The sequence below is a fragment of the Cavia porcellus genome, unplaced genomic scaffold, assembly GCF_034190915.1.
Source record: "Cavia porcellus strain 051 isolate PalLab524CR breed Dunkin Hartley unplaced genomic scaffold, mCavPor4.1 scaffold_7, whole genome shotgun sequence".
NCBI classification, from domain to species: domain Eukaryota; kingdom Metazoa; phylum Chordata; class Mammalia; order Rodentia; family Caviidae; genus Cavia; species Cavia porcellus.
The window spans coordinates 55421001-55440448 of NW_026947490.1; the positions used below are offsets into that span (position 1 = coordinate 55421001).

The window sequence follows — 19448 nt, forward strand, 5'->3', positions numbered from 1 at the left end:
AACTTTAAAGAAAATTGTATGATCACTAAAGATATAGGCACTGTTATCTGTGGGAGAATCTTCCTTTCAACAGTCCTCTGCTTATCTGGCCCATGTCTGTCTTCAACTTCTCACGTTCCCTGTGGCTCTGAAGTGGTTGGCTCTGAATTTACAGACTCAGGGAGGGCGCAGAAAAGTTTGAAAAAGGACAAACCTCACTCTAGGTATTAGTTTAGCGTTTTGCTTCCCACCTCCAACTTTTCTTTAAATGGGCTGCTTGATTAGACAATTGACATCAGCTTATTGGAATTTCAAACCCTTCCTTCACATTTATAATGTCTATAGCAATCAAAATAATAGCTGCCACTTGTATTGTACTTTGGTGTTTCAACATTTTCACGTTACTTTGAAAGCTGAGATGTAAGCGGCCCATGGAGAGTTTTTGTGCAGATACTCCTGACACAGTCTTGGATTGTGGCTATGGGGTTCCTTTTTTGCTGTTCAGGTGTTACTGCCACCTTCCTAAAGTTCTGCTCAAAACCTACAGTGAGTCACTTGGGGCACTGCAAAGGCCAAGGCTGAATTCCTTAGTCTATTTAAAACTTTTCAAATTTGAAAATATACCACTCCAATTTAATTTCCTGTTTTTTTCTATATAATATGTTTGCTCTATGGAATATTAGTTTGCTTTAAAAGGGACAGATTTGAGTCATTTGTAGGAAAAAGGATGCACCTTGAGACCATAATGTTAAGTGAAGTAAACCAGAGACACACAAGTTTGAATATTGTATGATTTCTCTTATAAAACTAAATAAATTAAGCTGCAAGACAATAAGTAGATAATAGGGAACAGGGAGATAGATTGTTTTGCAAATGGAAAGGGGACCAAGTGATGGAGGGAGGGGAGAGAAGGGGTGTAAAAAGAATTAAAGTATGTTATGTATGAATTAAGATTTGCACACGTATTAACTCTCCATAATGAATGTAAGCATAATGTACTGCAAACACTTAAAATAAAAATAAAAAAGAAGGAATTACTGATGGGTTCTGCCCATGTGAAACACTGCCAGGCTCAGCATGGTGCCTGCCCAACATGATACTGGCCAGCTCATCCCTGCAACACTGACTTCCGTGTTCTTGCAAACCCAAAAATCGAACTTCCCATTTTTCGTGTGAGAGCCAACATTCCCCCAATCAGCTGTCATAATGTCAGTCTGCCCACCCCTTCAAACTCCACCCTCTGTCAAACCGAATAAAAGCTCACAGCGTCTTTGTCCTCAGGGGAGCTTGTACTCTTCCACAGCCCTCCCGTGCCTGCAATAAAGACTTTTATCTTGTTTTTCTTTCTTTGTTCTTGCTTTTCACTACCCTGAGAGAAAACCTATCAGTTACAAAAATCAGGCTCCAATTAATGTATTTTTATCCTTTCCACCTCTTAGGTGTGGGTGTTATTTTTTCTCTCCATGTGGAACTATCTCTCTTAATATTTTCTTATTAAAACCTCACCCTCCCATTAGAACTTGAACCCAGCACCTTCACTGACCTACATCCTTAGCACTTTTTTTAAAAAAAAATGTATTTTGAAACAGCACTTCACTAAGGCACAAAGTTGCTTGGGCTGGATTCAAACTCTCACTCTCCCTGCCCCAGACACCCAGAGTACCGAGGTCACAGGTGTGTACCACTGTGCTCAGCTCCGTGGAGCTTTCTTTGATGACAAAGAAAATATTTTTTTCTTTAACTAACTTTTACTACATTGTATATATGACTTCTACTTTTGATTTTTGAAAAAAGTAATCTAAAGTGTGTTCAAATTTTCCTATTTCATACATGCATATATCTCTTTTAAGCATCCTACCTGCTGTGATAGATGGAAACCTGATTCTCAATGCCTTTGTACAAAAAGGCTTCAGTTTTATGTATTTATGTGACAGTCCCTTGTGGCTTTTGGTTGGAAGAAGTCATTTTTAACAAGGGCTTTGAACTTTCCAGTGGTGCTGGACATTTTTTCTCTTTCTTGTCAGCCAGAAAGGGAAGTACATGGTTGACTGTGGGTGGATGTTCTTACCAGACCAAGCTAGAATCAACACTCACTGCTTGTTCTCATATTGCTGTAGAACTCTGTCCCAGGCCCAAGATGGGACAGGAATATCTAGGTTTGTGCTCACAAGAAAGAGCAAATAGATATAATTAATTGCTTCTTTATAGTCCCTACCTCAATTTCTAAGTGAGACAGAAAACAAGGCACAGAAAATGGTATTTTAGGGTGTCAGCAGCAATACCAGAGGTGAACACAGAGGCTGAGTAGGTGTGTGAGAGTCACCTCATGTGGGCGGAGGACATCAGGAAGTTCTCCCAGAGGAGCTGAGCCCTGAGCTGGGCCCTTTGGAACATCCGAATGGGAGTGGCTTTGATACCATCTAGGCTTCATGATACAGACAGGATCCTGTGCCCTTGGAACTCTGTAGGTGCTCAATGAATATTCAGGACACTGAATAATCAGAAGGGGTTTGATCCGTGGAGCTTGAGAACTGCACTAATGCATTTTCATTGCTCTTCAGTCCCACCTCCTACTTCTCCTGGAAGAGTGACTCTAATTTTATTCCCACAGATCTGATATGAGTTTAATAAAGAAATCATGCAAATTGTAAGTGAAGTCCCATAAATATTTCACCTCACCCCAGTCTTGGTTCCTTGCATCCAAAGAAATTAGTGAACTGAGTGTTGGCCAATGCATGTGACATGCACACCCAGGCCACACTGCCAGTTGGAAAGTCCTCCACAACTGCTGTGCTCCCTGACTAAGCAGGAAAAGGAACTCTGGGTTGCTCCATGCCAGGTCAGGTTCAAAAGTCACCACATCCATGCCTCCTCCTAAATGGCTCTTGTCTTGTTCTCTATGCTTTATCTTCTATTCGGCAACTGATGCTGTTTCCCTTGTTCTTTAAAACCAAGGGTACGCTCCTTGGTCCATCAGACACGGACCTTCAGGTCATGGCCTCTGCCCCTCCAGTCACCCTCACCCACTGCTCCTGCGGTCCGCCCCACCTGTCCCGCTGTCGCAGGCACTACTCACATTTCTTTAAGCACCTCGGTTTTTCTCACCTACAGGCCTCCGTATGCGCTGCTTGCCGCCTTTGCCTGGGATGCATGGGCATAGGGTGACTCTGATTCATCCTTCAGGTCAATTTTGAGGGGAAGTTGTCCTGATCCCTGCTACACATGCAATGGGCACAGATTTGCTCTGTGTGCCCAATGTTCTGTAGCCCCATCCTTTCTCATATTCTACTCTGCTGAAGCATCTGCTGTCTGCCTACTTCTGCTTCTGCTTCTGCTTCTGCTTCTGCTTCTGCTTTTGCTTCTGCCCCAGTGTGAGCTTGCTGGAGGACATGAAGGCTAGGGGTCTGCTTACCCTGCATTCCCCAGCACAGCACCTGGGCGGTGCAGACACACAGCGAGCACCTGTACCATGTGAGCCAGGTGAAGATGGAAGGGAACTGTCAGGTCCACAGGGAAAAGGGGAAGGGGGAGATTTTCAGAACGAAGAAGGGATTTTTTTTTTTATGTTTACTGCTGCATCTCCAGCTTCTGGCATGTAGTAGGCCTGCAGTGCACATTTACCAAAGAAGAAATGAAATCAGCGAGGGGGATACTCTGCCAACCTGAGTGGTCTCTTTATGAGTCTTTCGATCTGCTTTGGTCTGAAGGGTCCTGTCTTCTGAGAGGAAGGCTCAGGACATGACTACTGACAGCCTTAACTGGGGGCTGTGCTTCTGTGGGCTCAGATCTGAGCTCTACCCCTGGCCAAACCAGGGATCTTAAGAAAATCAATTAACTTTTTCATGCCTCAGTTGTTTTGTCCAAAATTGAAGTATGAATGCTATTAAATGAGCTAATACTGTTAAGCCACAAAATAATTCTGGTTGCATAATAAAAACTAGGTATTTACTACCAAAAAGTTGAGGTGCTACAAAATGAGAAGTATGTGCTACCCACTTCTCCTGCAGGCTGGTTACTGTTACATCATGGGAACCCAGGGGTCAGGGAGATACTTGGGAAGAGAAAGCCAGTCGGGAAACCCTTTACTCCTTATTGGTGACCTGGTTCACTGTCAGCCCGGTAGAGCACGAGTTATAGTCTTGCTAAGAGCTTATTTTCTTTAAAACATCTTTGAAAGTTATTGTGGACAAATGGCAATGAGATGGGGTAGGTGACCCCATCTTTGTCAAGGGGACAACTTTTTAATTGAATGCACCCTGACTTCTTAGTTATTTGACTAGAAGTGAGTTGGTTCCAACAGGTCCCCCTCACTCACCCCACAATGGCTGTGGCTATTGCTGAGAGCTCCTCAGGTGTAGAGAATGGCTGGGATGTCTCTGCTGTTGGAACTATCAAGAGAAGGCCAGCTCTTCCCACTCAGAGGCAGATAGATTAGCGTTTGTCTCTTTAGCTTCCTGGAAAGCAGAACTATAAACATGAAGCATGCCAGTAGTTTAGTGAGAATACAAGACAACAAGACTCTGAGGTGTTGAGTGACTGAAAGAAAATTTAATTAGAAATGTGAAGAAAATTGCGATTATATCAAGAAATATTCCACTTGAATGTATCTGGGGAGTGTTAAAACCCTAACTTCCTTGATAATTACATTGTAGTGACAATCACAGAAACAATCATAAGATGGTAAGGTATTGCCTAATTCAAAAATCATTGATTTTTGTCTGAATACATATACATACTTTTACACCAAAAGTCTGACTTTAACTAACTGAAAAGTGAAAGAAATGACAAGTCTTGTCTTCCTCTCCTTGGCTAGGAGATCACAAGAAATAAACAAGTAAGAGAATTATTTCCTTGCGATCGAACTTGAGTAAAGTCACTTTTTGAGCAGTGGACCCTCATAATAGGAAGGCAATGACAATTGGATGATTTCCTTCTTTATTATGTAAGTAGAACTTTGTTCTGTTATGAGGACAACATAACAGGTTGACATAGATCTTGTGTCTCCTTTAACTCAAGTTTAGAGAATCATTACAACCTGGAACCTCAGAGCGATGAACATAGCTTTCATCTGTGATGGACACGGGCCAGAACCTCTCCCACCTTGGTCATCTTTGAAGAGAGACCCTGTGAGGTCATGAACACAGCATCAGGAATATATTACTGTTCCCTATGTTTAATGAATAGGCCTCAGAATAATTTTGAACAATAAACATTTATTAATTATGGCATCTAAATGAACACGAAAGACATGAAAATTAAAATACAATAATATAATTTTACTCATGCAGCACTTTCAAAAAGATGAGTCTAACCTAACAAGTCCTTGAGCTTGTGGAAGGACATGAGCTGGCCAGCTATGGAGGGGACAGGGTACTGGAAGCCCTTTATTGGGGCAGGGTCACTGTCGTATAGGTGGACTGCTGGGCTCCTGTTGGGTGGATCTGGGTCACGTTTCTTCTGGTGCTGGACTTGCTGTGAATGCTTTTGAGTGCCTTTTTCACCCACGTGGCTTCTGGGTGAGCACAGACTTTCAATTCACGTTTGGTAATAAAACTGCAATGTAAGGAAAACAGAGATGATATTAGCCGCAGTCTCCAAGCCCCAGACCAAACAAAGGAAGCTTACCTAGACATTAACCAAAGAAATAAACTAAGAACTCACAGACTGCAAGGCACACTGTTCTCTTGTCATTGCTTTAACATAAAGGAGGAATGTCTCTAGGTAGATCCTGGATCCTTTGCCCCCCATAATGTACAGACTTTTTGCCACCAGTTCGGTCAAATGTTATAATTAAACTGGACAATTAAAATCCCCTAGTTAAATCCCCTTTAGTTCAGTTATTACATCTCCTATTCTTTTTCAAACCTAGACACACTTATTTTTTGGATTGAAGGTGATTTCTTTAATTTCTTAGAGTAAAGCCTATAAATATGTGTTGGGGGAGGGGAACTGCTACTCTGAAAAATGAGATCTGGAGAGAGAGTGACCTTCGATGCCACTCACTGACACTGTGTGCTCGGTCCTCTGCCTGGTTCCATGCTTACTCGGGCTCTGCAGGCAAGTCCTGGCCCAGGGCCGTCATGTCTAACCCTCAATTGTACAGCTGGGTTCAGCACTCATGTGGTTTCCAGCCAGACTCTTCTGTAAGACGACTTACATTCTTTATTTGGAGGCTGAATTTTGGCAATGATCATTATTTACAAGGGCTGCATGAAGACATGGTAAATACGGACAATGAGGGGGCTGAGGGTGAAGTGGGGGCTTCCCTCCACTCCGACCTGTATTTCCTGACGGTTCTGTTTCTCTACACCAAGCCTGCCACGGGGAGACACTCACATCACTGCCCTCATGGGGCCCTCCTTGATGGTGTAGGTCTTGATTCTGTTCAGTGGCAGTGGGTGGACTCTTAGACTCATACAGACACTGCTTTCGGGGACTTCACTCCCCACCCCTGGTTAAAAAAATGAATAAAACTGTAAGTCAATAATCACCTGTTGAATTACTCCAAGAATGCGTTAGGAACATATGGCCACTGTTCCTTTTGGGAGGAGATGGTCCTTACTGGCAACTTTAGTCTCCTGTACATTGTGTAGTCTTAGTAAATATTTAACTAATTTTAAAAATTTAAATCAAGCATATAGATTCAGGCACCTGATCATAGTGAGACAACATAGCAAAGCATTATCTGTGCCTTAGACACTTATCCATTTCTACAGCAGCTATTTGTCCCCTGCCTGTTGTGACCCTAGTGCTGAAGGCTCTCAAGAGGACAGACACAGACCCTGCTTTCCTGAATCACATCTTCTAGTGGGAGTCAGGGCAACAAACAGGAGAAAAGAGGGAACAATTTCACATAGTGTAAGTGTCACCATGCTGTAGTAAAAGAGATAACGTGATGGAGAGAAATTTAGGAGAGGGACAATTCAATGGAAGAAGCAGCTCGTTTTTGACTAGTCTTTTCATTTTAATGGTAAATAAAATGTGAACTGTATGAAGGGTGGGTTTCCTGAATGTCATCCTCAAAGGAATGGGCCAAGAGAAATTAAATTGTTCAGTTTAGAGAACCATGTTACTTTGCAGAAGGGAAAAGTAACTTGGGAGAGTTAATAATATTAAGGGTGTGGTAAACAAAGATCCAAGTTTCTAAGCACTGATGGACATAGGCCCAGAATAGTTTGGAAATTTACCCCAGACCATCCAATTAGGAAGAACTGAAGTCAGATACTAACCCAGTTCTCCCTGTCTGGGGAGTCTACCAACTGCCCTGGGGTTAAATCGCCTCTCCGTTTGCATATAGGGAGTCTGTGCTCAGCTTGGGGCTGCAGTTTCCTGCAGTCAAAACCCTGTTTAGACCCCAAACCTGTGTGCCCACCCGCCTGCACCCCTGCTCCTGGTCTCCCAAGCAGCTTCTCCACTTACCTTCCACAGTGCATGCGGCCAGGCAGCAGGCGCCCAGGATGGCCAGGAGGAGAAGTCTCATGTTGGGGTCTTGCTGAGTTCTGTCAGGAGAGAGTGATCGTCGGCCTCCTCGACAGACTCTTTTATTCCTGCAGTGGTCAATACACTTCCTGGGGAGAGAGGGGGCTTTTGGGGTGGGCGTGGAATAGTGGAAAGTCTTTGCAACACTGATGCTTTTTTCTTAGAAAAAAAAAGTTCCTTTGCCCTGTTCGTGCTAACCCCACCACACTATGGTCTTTTCCTCTTCTGTGGTGAACCTGTCAACGAAACCAAATTTATACATAAAGAAAACGTGATAGTCTCATCTCCAGCCACCAGAGTCAGACCTTCCACTGTAGATGTGCCCCACAGCTCTGTCAGTGCCACTGCCCAGCGTGGGGACAGCGTAAAGGACATGAAGAGAAGTGGTCACTGTGGCCCATCTCCTCTGCCTCTTTAAGGGCACTATTAAAAGTTGTCCTTGCACTGTAACTTTTTTTAAAATTTTATTTTGAAAGTATACAACAGAACAAGACAGAATAAAGCCAACTAAGATCGTACAGTGAAATTGGTACAAAACTTCACAGCAAGTTACCGGGATAACAGCAATAGGTATCACAGTATATTTTGTTATCCTTATAATAGTTGTTCTTTCAATCACATATATCAAAATGAGATGAAATATAGAACACTATAGAACTTATCAAAACAGAATATTGAATAGAGCAGTACCATTAATCAGAAAAGAGCAAAATAGTAATAAAAATATTTACCTTCAAAGAGATGGTAGAAGGAAGTCCCCTTATTTGCTATGGTCAACCTCCCAGGAGACACTCAGATTTCTGGTTCCCATTTACTATTGAGCGGCTGGGGGCGGGGGGGGGGGGAGAAGGGGGGCAGAGGAAGTGGGATGTTTGACTCTAGGCCGTGCATCAGTAGGTTCACTATTCTTAGCAGGGAGGCAGGCTGCTTGTTTGGTTTCACAGCGTCCTAAGTTCCAACATGGTGTGGATCTCAGGAGCTGCTGCTGGTTCTCCCCCTGGAAGGGCCGCAGTCTGCCACACTGCCACTGCTTACCAGGGAGGGGAAGTGCTTGACTTTTTTTAAAAAAGAGAAAGCTATGCTATTTTGACAATTTCCTTTTTAATACTTTTCCAGATTTATCTATTATTACACTTACATTATTATGATCATTACAAATGTTTTAACAACAATTTAAATCTTTCCATGTTTTTTCAGCCTTTATATTTCCACTTAGCGCAAATATATCCACATACATATTAAACTATCTTGTTGTTATAATAAGCATCACAGTTGTGGGATCAATTTTCATTATTATGTACTGGATTATATCCCTTTAATAATAATCAGGAGTCCTGGGTTAAATCAAATAATTATCTCTGTAATTCCTCTGTTTGCTATAGAGTCTGGCCAACATATAGTTTTGTAGAATTTGCAATTCTCCAGCAGGATTTCAGTACATCAGGTGCACCACAACCTTCCTGGCACTCATTTTTTTCTGTTTCCACTACACATAAATATTAATAAATCTATTTATTGAATATAGGTATAGTTAAAGGATTTGCCATTGCTAGTATGAATATACGAATTCTTTTTTCCATGATAAATACAGAGATTTTTTCCAACCAGTCTTTACCCTGAACTTTAGAATTAAAGTACTCCTACCTCTGTGGCATTGAGTTTTAATCTCTAAACATCTTTCTTGCAAACTGCTGCTTCTCTTTGACATAATGTTCTCTCTTCCATCCAATTTCTAAATCTGATTTTACATGGGAGTCATCTTAGACTTGTTGAAGAATAGGACTTTGGTATACTGCCGTTAGGAATGGAAGTTATTATAGCCAGTATGAAGGACAACATGGAATTTTCTCAAAAAAAAAACCCATTAAGTTAGAAATAGAACTATCATGTGATCCATATACCCATGTGATCTACTGGGTATATCTTCAAAGCAAAGAAAATGCACTAAAGAGTTGCCAGTCTGACCAGTCTTACTGTGTTGCTATTCATAACTGACAAAAGTGAAATCCACCTAAGTATTAGCAGCAAACACATTCACATACATATTAATGGATTAAATATACATTCACATACATGAATGGATAAAGAAAATGTGGTCTATGTACACAATGGAACACGTTCCTCCATACAAAGTAGAAAATCCTGACTTTTGCAATGTTGTGATTGAACAATTAGGGCACTGTGTAAAGTGAAGTAACACAGACAAACAGAGACAAATGCCACATATTCTCACTCAGATGTGGAACATGAAAGAGTGATTCTTCCAGAAGCACAGGAGAAAATAGTACTTTCCAGGGGTTGTGCCAGGCAGGGAGAAGGCAATAGGGTGATGATATTAGTCAAGGAATACCACCCTCAGCTAGGACAGAAGTAAGTTCAAGAGATCTGTTGTACAAAAGGTAACTATGTTAACAATTTTTTTTATTTTAAAGAGGGTAAGACTAAACATAACAAAGCAGATCAGAAGAAAAAAATGTAAGTGACACAGATTTCAAAGCAAGACAACAGGAGATCAATAGGTGGCTACCATAATGTCTTGTTTTCTTCTACATAATTGTCTATATCTTCACACACAATGAATTTGTACAAAACAAAGTGGTATAAAACTGATCAAAACAGAATAATGAAGGCATTATAGGCCTTCAAAACCTTAACAATATATTGTGTTCTTCTTTTTTTTTTTTTTTTTGTCTTTTTTCGTTTTTATCGGTACCGGGGATCGAACTCACGACTGCCTGCTTGCAAGGCAGGCGCCTATGCCGCTGAGCTAAATCCCCAGCCCCCATATTGTGTTCTTAAAAACTGCTAAGAGATATAAAGTGTTCTCAGCACAAAAAGAAATGAGTCAATGAGTGTGTTAATTAACTAAATACAGTCTTTCTACAAATGCCGTGTACATATGCTTTAAAACATTATGCTGTTCATGGTGAATACAATCCTTTTTTTTTTTTTTATCGGTACCGGGGATCGAACTCACGACTGCCTGCTTGTAAGGCAGGAGTTTATGCCGCTGAGCTAAATCCCCAGCCCCTGGTGAACACAATCTTGTCCATTTATTTAAATAATAAATAACATAAATGGTAAAAAGAAACATAAAATGAAGAGATAATGCCTTTGGCTCCTCAGGCTTTCAATCAAGTAAACAATTTGACTAAATGCTGAGATTTTACTTAGCATATTGAAAGAAAATTTTATAACTTCTCAGTGTGAATTCTTCACTTTTAGTTTGTCAGTACAAATAAAGAAGATTGTATTCAATTTAAATTAGTGCACATGGGGTACTGAGGTTTAATTATATATTTAGCTCTTCAACCCTAATAAATTTCCTGATTTTAAGCACTTGATTAAACGACTGCACATCATGGCATCTCCTCTGAGCCCTGTCAGTTCCTAGCTCACACCTGTAGCGCCTGGATTAATCAGCTTGCTGGATCATTTTTCTCTGTAGCTTTTTCCTCTCCTCCTAGGCTGATCTAGTGAAGCACAGGAATTACAGCAATCCCTTCCCAGTATTTGGTGACCAGCCTCCTTCCTGAGGTTCTCTTTGCTTTAGTCCAAAACTTCCAACTTGCCAACTCTCCCTCTATTTACTACCCAGAGGTGGGATGTGTTCTTTGGTAACATTTTATGATTGAGAAACAATGATCTAGGTCCATCGACAAGCAAGGACAGATGAGACGGGGTGGGTGCAGGGTGCTAGGGCTGTAGCTGAGGAGCAAGGACAGAATGGGAGGATAGGAAGCAGGGAAATGTAATCTAGATCTGTGTCTCATGCAAGGAGTAAATAAGGTTCCCCATGCCCTACCATGGCTGAATATTTATAATTAATTCAATTATGTTCTGGGGGTTCAATTTTAAAAGAATGAATATGAGAGAAAGATTACTGTGACTGGTTTGTTCTCTGAGGCATGCCTCAATATAGTACATCTTAGTAAGGTAATATGTTAGTTTTTATCCATAAATGAAAAGATTTATTGTGCTTTTTTTCTGACAGTGTGATTATTGTAAAGAAGTTTAGACACCATACAAAACATTTTTTAAAACGTGGCATTCACCTAAGTCCTGTTCTCCAGTTCCAAACCCACTGTTGATGGCTCTTCTCCCAAATACCTCTCTGTGCATCTTTCATCCTGTGCTTTTCTCCAGCATCTTATGGTTGTGGGCATAGTTGTGTGTATGTAGTGCCTGAGGCTTTGCACTAATGACGAATGGGCGTTATCCTTAAAACGATGTAAAAATTAAGTAGAATTGTCATCTACTTTTGGTAGATGAGAAACCTGAGGCTTGACACAGTTATGAGATTTTAATAACTCGCGCTCATGAAGTTTAGTGAATTGCAGTGAAGATTTGAACTAGGAGTGCACACACCAAGGCCGAACCAAGAAGCCCTGTACTAGCGTGTATTCTGGTCCACGTCTAATCCCCTAACGATGAATCCTCATGTTCTGTCCTTTTGTCAGTCCTAACCACACAGCACTTAGCATACCATTTCTTTGAACTTTTCATACTTATCTGTACATATCTTTGTTGTAAATTGTCTACAGGAAGTCTGTTCAGGGTATCTATTTCCTGCACAATATTGCTTTCTTAAAAAAAGTGTGAAAAGGTTGAATGTGTAAGAATGAAGCTGGCTGGCTGTACATTCTGAAAAAAATTGTAGTTTACAGTAGGTCAAATAGGACCTACTTTCCAGTCTGCCCAGTAAGAAATAAAAGAAGCTGTTTCCCCAAATCTTTACCAATACATGGTTTTGACAATCATTGAACCCACTGCCAGTGTCTGGGTGCTAAGTCATAACATGCATCTCATTGTTGTTCAATTTTAAAAGCTTTGGCTACTGGTAAAGTAGATAATTTTGAAAGTGTATTATGAATTCCATTTTCATTGTAATGTTTGTCCTTTCTTCTTTTTCACGATAACTATTTTTCTATTAAATTTTCAACAGCAGCAGTGCTAGCAGTACATAAAAGGAAAGGTCTAGGCATTAACACGCTTATGGAGTTCTGACCTTCACCAGGAGAGGCAAACATGTCCTGCAAACAGGAAATGTTGGCCTTGGGGTCTGGCAGTCCTGAGTTCAAATCTTCACTCTACCCTCACTGTCTAGCACTCTGTCTTCACTAAGCTTTGTGAGTGTGAGTGAAGTACCTGATCTCTTTACCCCATCAAGCCTCAGCTTTCTCATTTACCAAATGTGGACAGTAATTCTACTTAATTTCTTATGTGGTTTTAAGAACAAAACAGGTTGATATCTATTGGTAATTAGCACAAAGTCTTACATACTGTAAACACACACTAGGCTTATTTTCAAGAATGTCTGTTCTGAGAACTTCAACCTTAAAAAAATAGATGAAATATTTTCATTTTCTTATTTCTGGCCTCAGATCTAGACTAGAGAATTCTGTAAATCAGAAAAGTATCCTGCATCTCTGACACTTCAGGGAGGACTCTCATGTAATCACTAACAAATAGAAAGTTACTTATTTACTAAGGCCCTTTTCCTGTGTGTCATTAGATGGCCCATCACAAAGAAATACCATCGTAGAGGGAGGGTAAGAAACTCTGCCACGGATACCAGGAAAGTTCTACCGTAATCTGGCTTTGAGGAATCAGCCAATCAGTTGGCTTTCACTGGTTTCATGGTCCCATGTTTACATTGGGAACAGCATTTGTCAATCTCATGGAAAGTGAAAGCTCATAATGTTGTGTCTGCACAATACTCAGTAGTAAGATAACACATAAATACATTTAATTTATAACCATGCTCTTTCACTTTTGCCGTGTAAAGTAGACCACAGACTGTATCAGGTAGATGATGAAATGAAAGTAAGAAAATTGGGTGGTTCGTGGATTCATTTTTATTTTCAATTTCAGGATAAAAAAGGAAAGGTGACAGGGGGAGAGGAGGGGAGGGAAGGGAAGAGAATATGATCTGATAAGAATTGAGCAAGGGGCCCGTGAAATATATGTAAGATACTGTCTTAGAGTAAAAAATATGGCATGACTCATGCTCTGGTGAGGGGTGTACACATACATACACACATATATACATACATACATATCTCATATATTAACATATGCTATAATATAGATCACAAACATATAATAATATTTATATGCATGTATGTTTATGGTAAAGTGATAAATGCTTTGGTAGCTCATTGATTACTTGAAATGAAACACTGAATCTCAGTGAAGCACAAGTGGTTCTGGGATGACAAAGCATAGGCTCACTTCTGGGCACTGACACTGGGCTATGGTTAACACTTGGATAATAGACTGCCACTCTGTCATGATGTGAAATCCAGCAATACTATTATTCTTTGTTCAGAACGATTTTAACCTACTTTAGTTTGTTTAATCTAAACATAAATGAAGATATCGATAACTGCATATGTGTTTAAGTGTATAGGATTGATAACCATATTTCTAAGTTTTTGTTGGAAGCTGAACAGAACTGTTTGCAGTCTCGCCGTTTGAATTCCCACTTTACATGTTCCATTTTTGTATCTTGAACAACTATTTGTAAAACAATATGTAAACATCAACTAGTGATTTCTTACTGTTTACTTTTTTCTCTGAACGTATGTATTATTTCTACCTGTTTTCTGTTTTGTTTAGTCTTTCTTTAAATAAAATAAAAAAAAAATAGACTGCCACTCTGTGAAACAGAGACGGTACCTAAGGACAGACGTGGGAAAGCCAAGGTCTGCAGGAAGAAGTGGCGAGTGTGGGTCTGTCAGCCTTTCCTAGGTGTTTTATACCACAGACCAGTTCTACAAGTTGTCTGATGAAAAAGCAGTGGGTTGAGTTCATTTCTGAGAAATTTAGGACATGTATGTTATGAATGAACGCATGGCAGAAGTAAGCGTGTTCAAAGCCCTGGGAAGTTATGTATCAAACTTTGGCTAACCCTGCATCTCCTAAATGTTATTGATGACAGAGCCTGTTTACATGGACGACGTCAACTGGAGACACATCTCAGACACACCTATTTGGAGTGTGGGCTCTGTCTAAGGATGGTGGCTCTAAAAGTCTGCGTGGGATGGAGTGGGGCGCTAACCACAGTAGTGTCCCGCAGGGCCTGCCTGGAGCAATGGAAATTAGAGACAGCCTGATGGTGAACTCAGCACCAGCAGAGATGGCTTGTTATCTGGGAGAAATTCAGCTGCACTATATATTTTTCAGTGGAATTCCCCAGGCCAAGGATGAATCTTAATTCCGAGGTACTTTTCTCCATTATTATTATTCTGCTTTTCATTTTTCTAATGCTAGGTAAAGTGTATTTGTACTTCTTATCTCACAGTTTAGGAACAAATGTTTAATTTTACTTTGTATGCAGTTATAATAGTAACTGAGACTGTTTAGTTCCAGAAATTGATATTAATAAATGATTGCATTTTATACTTTGATTTTTATTTTACTTTTGCAGAAGATACCATGAAAAGATAATGAACTTTTTCACCAAAAGAAGAATCAAGAGCTGTATAGACAGAAAAACAAAAAACAAAAAGCAAAAACCCAAAAAACAATTTTGTTGTCATAGACGTTGACTTCCAAGAGTCCAATCTATAAATTTACTTTTAATGAGTTGTGTCACTGGGTTTGTTTAAATCAAGGGATAATATCTGTATCTGATAGATAGCTATAATAAGCTCATACTTAAATAAGTTTTAGTCCCAAATTTTTGCAAATAAAATTTTATTAGAACGCCATAAATCCATTAGCTTACTGATCAACTATGGCTTGTACACTATAACAAAGATGATTAGTTGCATGGTTTCTAGGGCCTAAAATTTCTGCCATCTGGTTCATATAGAAAAAGTTTGCTGATTCTTGTTATGTTCAATAGCAAATCAGCTATGTAAAAGATGCAGAGAAAAGAGAAGGATTTAAACAAATACACAAAAACATTTATAACTAAGAACTCCCTTAGGAAATGCCCAAGGTGAGGCTTGGGGGGGTAGGGGAAGCCCAGTCAAAGCTAGCTTCTCACATCATGTATTAGCAGTCTTAGTGACTTATTTCTTGGGAGTGAAAGTATTGAAGGCATCTTCTTATTAGGTGTCTTCATAAAAGGTGTGCGATCACTAACATAGAACTCAAAGAAATTTCTAAAAGGGTCTGTGGTTATCAAAATGTTGAAAACAGGGCCAGGAATACACAGACTCAGGAAATGGCAGAAATGCTATGTGCTGACCACTACAGAGATGTTGCTTAAAAATAGTCTTAGTTACACAGCTCACCAGCAGTGGAGAATCTGAACAGGTGATAGAGTCTGAGGAATGCACACTTCATGGAAGATTAGGTTGGTGAGGGTTAATGTCTTCATGTCCAACCAGTCACATCAAAACATTAATACTGTAAGTAGAGAAATACTTTTTTTACAGGACTTCCATTTTTACCACAGTCTACCATAAACTTGAAATGCCTGTGGTGCAAGGTATATTTTTTGATTTCTGGTACCAGTGAGACTCAAGCTGTCTTGAAAGACACAAAGTCATCACATTAGTGGCTGAGAGCTGTGCAAGGGGCCTGTTCTGGAGAAGCCATGAACTGCACTGGGACCCAGGAGCTGTGGGACCAGGTCAGCCAGACCCCTCTCCTGACTCATCCACGAAAGGACAGATGGCATGAAGGAGAATCGCAAGCATTGTTGCCTCACAGTCTCCAAATTAGAGTCAGAATAGCAGCATGGCAGGAGGGACTCGGGAAATGGCAGTGATTGTAATCAAACCACAGACACTGCAACCATCAGACCCAAACAGCCAGTGAAGCTGGGGTAAAAGGAGCAACGTGTAGTTTTCCTCAGGGCTTTGATGGTATTTTTATGAATAATTACTGATGATTTGGGAGCCAGCGAAGCCTGACTCTCTGCTTCCCCTCCCTGGCTTCCTGTGCATACCTGACGCAGCAGGAGAATGAGACAGGCAACTCACTGGACACCTTTAATCTGCATTTGGAAGACATTCCCATCTTCCCAGTGAAATGACCAGTCACAAAGGCGATGTCTCCTGACTGCAGAGTAATGAAGGTACAGAATATTGTGGCCTACCCAATTTTCAGATGGACTAAAATCAGGCTTTAAAATTTTTAATTGTTACAGATGTTTTTCAATATTTATTTTTTGCGGTAGAACAGAACTGAAAAAATGGAAATCTTGGATGGCGGATGCTTCCTTAGTTTTAATGTCTTGGGTCAATCATAGAGTATCCAGACCCTTGGATTCTTAGAGCACATGTATCAATTTGAAGGATGCTGTCGCAGCTGTGAGAGCTAAGTTCCCAGGGAGGGTAGAGGGGGAGAGTGATGAGAGGATGGAGAAAATAAAGACAGAGACAGGAAGCTGGGGTCAGGTGGAGCCCTTGCTCTGGATGGAAGAGAACGCTCAACCACTGCAGTGCATTTGTTTATACACTCGTCTTATGACACCCCTGTGCTTAACTAGCTTGATTCTTCCCCTGTTCAGGGGGCTGGACCATTCATTCCCCTCCAGCACTCGGCAGCCTCAGTGTGTTTCTCAGGCACTCCATGCCCTGGGGCACTCCTGTTTGGGCACTTGGGCTTTGGGCTTTGCACATGTGAATGGTCACTAGCTCTGCGGCTCCCCACAGGGTGTACCACGATATCTGAAAGAGACCCTACGTTGACTGTGGAGTCAAATTAATCAAATGTTGCCTTCTGAGAGGCCTGCCATCACTGCTGCCTCTCAAACGTCAGCCCCTCCTAGCTCCTGAAGTTTCTAGTTCCCTTCTATGCTGTAATTCGCAACTCCATCATGGCTACCTCACTGTTTTGTGTACTGCAGCCTGGGTGCTGCTGGTCTCTCCTTCCTAGAGCACACAGTCTGTGAGAGTGAAGACTTTGCCTCAGTACTGAATCCTCAGTGCCTGTCATGTGGGAACTCAGTACATAGTTATTGAGTGAATAAGGATGAACCACTTTCACGTTATTTTTTTAAGAACTAAAAGCAGAAGCACAGTTCAAAACACTGTTTAGTTTAATTTACTGATGGCCTTTTACACAAATATTGTCCTAGTAGGACAAAGAATATAAGATGGAAAAGGTCCAAGGACACAGGAGCTACAGTAGACTTCATGAATTATCGAGTCAGTCCGCCATCTTCTAATGGAAGAAAAGAGAGTCACAGGCAACATCATGAAGAAAAGCCTGTTCTGTCCCATCCCTCGAAGGGCAGGGTGCAGTGAAAGGCAGAGGGCAGAGGCCACCAGCACAAGTACAGTCTAAGCGAGGCTAGAAAGATGGACATGTTAGTGCTTTGCTTTTTCAGCAACGTGGGCACAGCATGTTCTGGAGAGGGGAGAGCAGGAGGATCCCCGAGGAGGCCGCAGGCCTGCATTGGAGTCGTGTCATCCTCCTTGAGCTCCTGTGCTGCTGGTCCTCCACATGCTGTGTGGCCAGGACAGACCCCGGTAAGACCAAGGCCGGCCTGCTCGGTGACCCGGGAGGCCCCACGGCTCCAACATGTCCGCTTCCTGGGTTGTGCAGTGATGTCACTTGACAGGACCTGAGTAGGGTTTTAAAAATTCAAGGATTCTTCAAGCTCTTCCTTTTAAGAATGGTTTTCAACATCTTAATTTCAACATAAAGTCTTTTATTATCTTTTCTGATGAACCACAGATTGAAAGCTGCATTCACAGTAGCTTCCTTCTAATACCTGTTAATGTTTTATCTTGCCCTTTTTCTCTCTCTGTTATTTCAAATAGCACAGTGTCCTCCAGGCTAATTCATGTAGCCCATGTATATCTAATACATGTTACATCATAAAAGGTATGGATCATATATATCATATATAGTATTTATCACATACCATATGTATCATATATTTACCATACATCATATACATCATTCATATATATATATATATATATCAGGTGAATATATTTGTTTTAGCTTAAGATCAATGTTAATAATAGCGAAGATGATTAAATATTTTAAGGCAAAACAAGGACTTTTAGCATAAGTAAGCTGAATTTTTAAAAGTGGTATCAGCATGATAATCAGCATAATTATATATTAATAGCACATTCAATTCAAAGAAAGGATCATTGTAACAAAAGTGGATCTCTATGAATTTTATGATTAATCTAGGTACTGTTGGAAGAATTTTCCGTACTGGTCCCAGTTCATTAAGGATGGCTTTACTGTGGAACTGGTATTTCTAGAAATACAGATGAAGCCTTCTTATTTTTAATGAAAAATAACTATTTTTCCTTTGCATATGAACAGTTTTTGACCATTAATTATAGCAATTTATTGAAAGATAAGCGAAAAAATATAACTAAAATGATCTGTTAATCTACTAGCCAGAGATAATGACTTTCAATCTTTTTGAATGTCTTTTAATTTATGTACAGAAAGGAAGATGCAAAAAATGAGAATTAACAATATATACTGTTCCTTATCCTGTTCTATTTTTCCCTAAAAACATTCATGGAGCATACTATAGGTTTACAAAGATAGAACTTTATTGTTTTGCACTACCATAGAGAATTCTCCTAAAAATATCTCATTAAATTTATTTAACATCACTCGTATTTGTGAACACTTAAGTCGTTTCCTTTGGTGGGAGGAAGCTCTTACCGAGGCCACAGCGAACTCTCCTTTCTCACATATCTTTGTACATTTCCACCCAATGTTTCTAGGTAAACTCCCAGAAGCTCAGCTGCTGGGGAGAGGAGGTGGTATCTGTTGGTTTCTATGAATGAGAATCATTACACTCCCAGTATCCATCTTAGGGAAAAATGAATAAAATAATCTGGGTTTGTTTTTGAGAAGGTTGCATAAAATCATGATAGAAGTAGACATACTAAGGAACTGGCCTGTTTCAGCCTTATGGAAGCAAGTCAGCTGTTTCTTCAAACAGTCCCCATTCCCTCCCTTCCTTCCTCCCTTTTCCCCTCCTGTACTCCCCTCTCTCTGCCTCTTTACACCTACACACACATTCACAGTCACAGTCACAGACACAG

General features: G+C 40.6%; 1 protein-coding gene across 1 annotated transcript; it reads right to left on the reverse strand.

Annotated features, from left to right (window-relative positions):
• Positions 1 to 5172: 5172 nt before the first annotated feature.
• LOC100714756 (lymphotactin) lies at positions 5173 to 7548 on the reverse strand. Its single transcript, XM_003468683.4, has 3 exons — positions 7399 to 7548; positions 6316 to 6430; positions 5173 to 5532 (listed from the first exon to the last, which is right to left on the reverse strand). Exons 1-3 carry the CDS (start codon positions 7457 to 7459, stop codon positions 5364 to 5366), a joined length of 345 nt encoding a protein of 114 aa, XP_003468731.1. The 5' UTR covers positions 7460 to 7548; the 3' UTR covers positions 5173 to 5363.
• Positions 7549 to 19448: the final 11900 nt, after the last annotated feature.